A 6,162-nucleotide genomic window follows, 5' to 3' on the forward strand; every position below is an offset into this window, starting at 1 on the left:
ACTTTTCCCGCGGGCATCGCTGCTGGGCTGTTCTCTAATGGGTCCGAGAGGCTGAAAGTGTGGCTCGCAACTCCTCTTCCGTGGACTTTAAATCCGTGGCCGAATGGGGCTCTGTGCAGGGCGGCACGGGGGTGGCTGGGAATCTGCAGCCCTTGCAAAACCGCGTCCTTGGGGCTGGGAGGAAGGCTGCGCCCCTTTCCCGTGCCAGCTGGCGTGCCTTTGTGCTTGCCCATGGATGTGAGCGTGAATATATTGAAGACGCCCCTTGGGCCACCTGACTGCTGAGATATGTGCGCGCACGGCGGGTTTCTGGATGGGCACGCCATGTGCCTGCGCATAAACATCCATGTTCTGGGGAGCTTATGCAACTGGCGTTTCTGTGCAAGGAGTAGCTGCTTCCTTAAAGGGAGGGGGAAGGGGGGTCACGGCAAGGGGGAGGGGAAGGACCCTGTGTGTGAACCTCTTGGCGGCCCTCAAGAAGACACGGAGCTGGGCGAAGCGTTGGGGGTGGACGACCGGCTGGATCTGTCTGAGGCCGCCTCGCCGGTCTCTTTGGCCGAGCCGGGCAGAGAAGCGAGGCCAACCAGCCCTTCCTTCTCCCTCTTCTTCTGCTTCATCCGTCGGTTTTGGAACCAAATCTTCACCTGGGTCTCGTTGAGCTCCAACGTGGCCGCGATCTCCACCCGCCTGGCCCGGGTGAGGTACTTGCTGAAGTGGAACTCTTTCTCCAGCTCCGTCAGCTGCTTGGTGGTGAAGTTGGTCCGGATGGTGCTGGGGTGGACAGCCAAGCCGTAGTCGGACACTTTGACTGGGCCGCGCCAAACAGGCAAAAGAGAAACAGCGAGACCAGGCGTGAGAATAGGCTGCTCTTGTCCCTGAAACGCCACACACGAGCCCGCCCCCCCCCGCAGCCCAGCCCGGCTCAGGAAGCCCAGAGTGCTCCCCAGTCAGGGTGTGAGAGGGTCCGGCACTCTGCAGAAGCTCAGGGGCACGCTTGTCCTCTGGAGCCTGGAGACGCGTTCCTCTAACCCTTCAGGGGACCTGCAAGTCTCCGCCCCCTCTGATGGGGGCCCGCCCCCACCCCTGCCCCTGCCTCCTAAAGCCCCCTATAGCCCCCTATTTCTAAAGATATGATGGGGACAGACTGGGGGCAAGGTGACATTTTACATTATCTTGGTTATTAACATCTTAAACCATTACAAAGTTAATCGTTGCCTTCCATTTGGTTCTTACAGTTTCATCTCATTTGTACATAAAAAAGGAGTGTTTTCTTGTTTGCCATATACCCAGCCCGTCTTTCTTCCGTGGCACTCCTAAAAGCATACCTAAGAGTCTCATGAGATCTGCTTCAGATAGTCGATTATTAATTTTTAATGTAACCAAATACAGCAATAATAGCAACTTAACCGAAAACAGATTTTCTGGCTAGACCTCGGTAAAGGCCGTTTAAGGCTGGCTACATGTTGATTTTTTTTTAAAAAAAAATCATCTTCTTCCTTTCTAGAAAAAGTCCTATCTGAGCACAAGTTTGGAAACTTGTTTTCTGCTAGGAAAACTAATTCCTGGGCGTTGGGAATGGTGAAGGAAAGGAACTCTGCACCTGCTCAAGGGCACTTTTATCTACTCTTGGCGTGTATGTACCCTAAAAAAGATGCGGGACACAGATGCAGTTCTGCAATGCCTCGCTCTGCCTCTCCATCTCTTCCAAAACTCGATTTCTGCGTCCTAATCCCGACCCCCATTTCCATCATTCCAGCCCTTTCCATCCCAACCTCGGATTTCAAATTCGTTTCTTTCTCCCCCCCCACCCCAGTTCGAAGGTAATGTATGTGTCTTCTATTACTGTTTCGTGTCAGGTTAAATGGAACATTGGTGTAGCAGGAAGGTAACTCGGATACCCTGGGCACAGCTTAGCTGGGGGATCTGCCCAGCCCTCATGGAAGGGAGTAAAGAACAGACTTGCCCCAGGAACTGGTGGTGACCCGTGCTTTCCAGAGGTCCCTTTCCAAGAGCCTCCGGAATCCTCACTGTCGTTGTGCTAAGAATAAGCACCGATGAACGGCCCTCCTGGTACCGCGCTGAATTCTACTCTCAGCGGATACCTGCGGGGAGAGGTGGGCAGGCGGGTGAGCTGCTCAGCATTGAAGGGCTGGTTACGTTTGTGGCCGAGACAGCTGGATGTGGGAAGGGGCCCCTTGAAAGCCACAGGCTCTTTGGGTTGATCTGCGCGGGCGATCATTCACACATGCCAAATCACCACTTGATACTGCAGTCGTCACGTGACACACATAGATGCTAAACCTGGAGAGTAACACAAAACGGCAGGAAAGCTGCTGGAATGCTTATGTGAGCTCTTGCCTCTTCCCTGCCCCATAAAAATCCTCCAGGGAAGGCGATTCCCTCCTGTTCTTGGAAGCCTTTCTTGGCCGGTTCAGCTTCCATCTCCCTTCCTGCAGTTGCGAACCCACTGCCTTCTATCTTATGCTCGGGGAAGAGAACAATGACCTCTTTCTCTCCCCTCTGGCATCTTTGGAAACCGACCAGAATGGTTACTTTATATGTCCCACGAAGGCACCCTTTGGTCGAAGCACTCCCAACATTCTCTGAGGCATCCCCGTCTCCAACAGAGGCCAGCTCAGATACGTCTAGGATGCTCTTGAGATGGAGGTAGCCCTCAAGTGGAGGAAAACCCCCACCGAGGAGGGCTGCTCTACCCTCCCCTCGCTCCCCTTCCTCTAAGGAATCCTGGCAAGGAAGTACTTACTAGGGAGTGTCTTTACCTGCTTTGGGAAGGTTCCTTTTCACTTTCATCCAGTCAAAGGTTTGGGTGACGGTGGAAGCCATGGGACATTGCTGGGCCGAGCAAGGCCGCGGGTCTTTGTTCTCCTGTAAGGGCGGGGAAAGGTTGCCAAAGCCCCCTGGCAAATAGCCACCCTGCTCAGGCCCATAGAGATGTGGCTGGAATTGGCCCGTGGTGGCGCAGAAGCCACCATCAGACAAACTTCCGAGGCTGGAAGAAGAGGAGTTTGCAGCCACATTGGAAGGGTAGGCCGAGGTCTGGAAATAAGCTCCATCCGTCTCCTGTGGGTTGAGGTAGAACTGCTGGTTGGCGACGCCTGGGCTGCAGTTGGGGGCCGAGTATCCCCCTCCTCCTGGCTGAGATGACCCCGCGAAGGAGATGCCAAGGCCAGCAGGGTGGGCAGGGAGCGGAGGAGGGTAGCTGGAGCTGTGCTGGTGGTGGGCGTTGGGCCCACCAGAGCCCACCGCTGTCGCTCCGAAGCGTCCCTCTGAAGTATAGCTGTCACAGGAAAGAGTGGTACCTGAGCAAGCGGGGAAGGAAGTGGTCCCTGGGTCGAGATGCTGGTAGTCCTTCGGCGCGTAGGCGCTGGTCCCACGGTTACAAATTGCATAGTCTAAGAAGAAGTTCATTCTAGGTATTGTTCCTTTGCCAGTGATGGAAGAGGGTCGCCCTGTTTTAGGGGGATTCCTTCTGCCCTACAACCTTTGGATAGTATGTCAAAGTTAAGCCAAAAGAAGGAGGGGGGGGGACAACCACCCTTCCCATCCAGGGCTCTCTAGCCTTGGAGCCCCCACACCCCACCCCTCCTTCCAAGAGCCTCCAGAATGGGATGGGGGTGGGGTGGAAGGGGGGCTAGACCACGTGGTTGCCTTCAAGCCCAATGAGCAAATGCCTCCTGAAGTTTGTCAGATATCTACCATCATCCATCAAGCCCTTGACATTTGCATGACAAAGGAACTTCAATCAAACTTTTCCCCATCGATCTGATTAACAACACGGATACGTCAAAAAGGTTTTCCCCTCAAAGACTTCGGAGAGAGAGAAGGGGGGAGGAGGAAGTGATAGAAAAGGGTTGGGGAAAGGCAGGGAGGAGGAAGAAAAGAATGGGGGGGGGGGAGCCAGGACTATTCAAAGTCCGCTATGTGTTAAAAAGGACACCCCCTATTCTAATTCATAAGATGGTGCCAAAATCACCAGAACTTTTCTCCCCCAACTGAAATCAGAGAGTTTTGCCCAATTCCAGCAGCAAGCGACTCACCTAACACAGAGGGAGAGAAAGAACAGAGGTAGGGACGGCTTCTTTATCAAGAAAATGGTCTTTTCCTCATTAAGAAAAATTAATCACCGAAAACATACTTAAACGTTTATGGAATTTGCTTAAAGTGCTACTTGTCCCCCTCCCCTTTAAAATAGCCCAAATGGTTTTGCTTTGCCTTTCGCCTTTATGTCTAGCAGCCGCGTCCTTAAGAGCAATTTAATTCAATCAACATTCTAATGAGTTGTGAAATAAAGTTAGAAACACAATTGTCTTGTGTTGGGTGGGTGGGGGGAACCACGCAAATGAAATTGAAATTCGATCTACCCTATCCATCTTTTCGTTATTTATTTTATCGGACTATCCAGTCCTTCACATCCTGGCTACCTTCTGCTCTCCTTCTTGTTCTTTTCTTGATTCCCCCCACCCCATATTTCATAGAAAGGCTTTATTGCCAGCGCCGGGGGAAGTAATTAGGGGACTTGGTTCTGCCCACTATTAGCAAGGAGATATTTGCATTGTCCCAGGTAGTTCTTAACGTTGACACAAACGAGTGTGTGTGTGGGGGGGGGGGAGTCTTGAAGGCCACTTCCTAAATCTCTGCGCTGGAAAACCCCAGCGTAAAGAAGGAAGGTAGTTTTTGTGGCTACAGATCTGCCTTTGGTAATCGCGCATCCTTTTTCTTAGGGCTTTTCTGCTTTGTTTGGAGGAGTGGTTCACATCTACTTGCTTTCCAAGCAAATGTTACTCAGGGCCAAGCTGGCTGAGCGCAAAAAAACAGCTCTGTTTGAGTGAACTTTTGGCCTGTTTCAAACCTCTGGCTCTCTCCTCGTGGGCTGAGCAGCCAGTAAATATCCTGACAAGTAACAAATGACCGTGGGCGTCAGATTGGAAGTTACTCGTGTCTCCAATGTGCTAACAAGTAAATAAATGTTGCTCGCCCGGATCTCTATTATATTAGGCATGGAGTGTTTGATTCTTTGCTCCTTTGTCAGCGCACACGGGCCAGAAGAGGAGAATCCCAAGGAAGGGAAGTTGGTAATCATCAATTTATGGACTCCCCAAAGCAGCGAAGTGCGGCGCACTAAAGATGTGGGGGGCAATGTGGAGGCAGGAGAAGGACCGAAGAGATTTTGGCATGTGCAGAAAACTCTGGGGCTGAAATCGAGGGGAAGAAAAGAGCCCCCGATTTCTGCTGCTTTCTTCCCGTCAGGCCTGGCTGGCAGATTTCCTGACTTTATGGAGCTCATGTCTATTGGGTTCCATCTTAAAAGTCGGGAGGGACGAAGGGGGAGCGGGAGCAAGCATACTAGCTTCCCAAAGGCAGGCTGTTTACAGGAGAGATGTAAAGTATTTTGAAGAGGTATACAGTTACCTAGAAGAAAGGAAAGGAAAGGAATGTTATTGGGCGTTTGCGCTCCTTATATGTTTAAACATAAATGAAAGTAGTCACTCCTGAATTTGCAAAGTAATTTATCCCACGGCCTCTTGGCAACATCCAGCAGCAAAACTGGGATTTTATACAACACAACTGAAAACCACAGCCATTTGGGTTCCCTAATACCTGTTGACTCACATGTTGAGAAGCCCGTGTGCCCACTTTTTAGTCTTTAAATTTTGCTGTAAAGTGACACATTTAGAAAAGAAACTCCTTTGGGTGTGATGCAGCTTTTTATGTCACCCTGCATCACTCTCCATCCACCTTTAAACGTTTCTTTCTTGGGCCTGTGATCCTGCCTTGGGGTTCGCCTCCGAATCCTGCCGTGCTCCGGGCTCGCTTGCCAAACCCGCCCCTTTGAGTGCTGCAGCAGCATCCGAACGTTTTCCCTTCTGTCTTCATCCGCCCTCTTTTGCATAGCACTCTACAGTTTGAACTCTTTGCCAGGGAGATGATGGCGGGACCACATGGAGAGAGGCGGGGAGGGGAGGGGTGGGAAAGAAATCAAATTTAAATTTTTTTAAAAAAAAATTAAAAACAGTTCTGGTTGGAAACAAAACGCTAACCTTCGATCTTATCTAACTTGTGCTCTTCCTCCTTTCGGATCTTGGTTTGTTAAACCAGGGATTTATTTGCCTTGTTAAGTGACATTAAATTGTGGTCACGGAA

At 51.2% G+C, this 6,162-nt stretch overlaps 1 protein-coding gene across 1 annotated transcript; it reads right to left on the minus strand.

Moving 5' to 3' along the window:
- Positions 1 to 473: 473 nt before the first annotated feature.
- HOXB1 (homeobox B1) lies at positions 474 to 3,429 on the minus strand. The gene is made up of 2 exons (XM_054995328.1): positions 2,781 to 3,429; positions 474 to 808 (listed from the first exon to the last, which is right to left on the minus strand). The coding sequence occupies exons 1-2, from the start codon at positions 3,427 to 3,429 to the stop codon at positions 474 to 476; spliced, it is 984 nt and encodes a 327-aa protein (XP_054851303.1).
- Between the last annotated feature and the right edge of the window lie 2,733 nt (positions 3,430 to 6,162).

Source organism: Eublepharis macularius, chromosome 12 (assembly GCF_028583425.1).
Source record: "Eublepharis macularius isolate TG4126 chromosome 12, MPM_Emac_v1.0, whole genome shotgun sequence".
NCBI classification, from domain to species: Eukaryota; Metazoa; Chordata; class Lepidosauria; order Squamata; family Eublepharidae; genus Eublepharis; species Eublepharis macularius.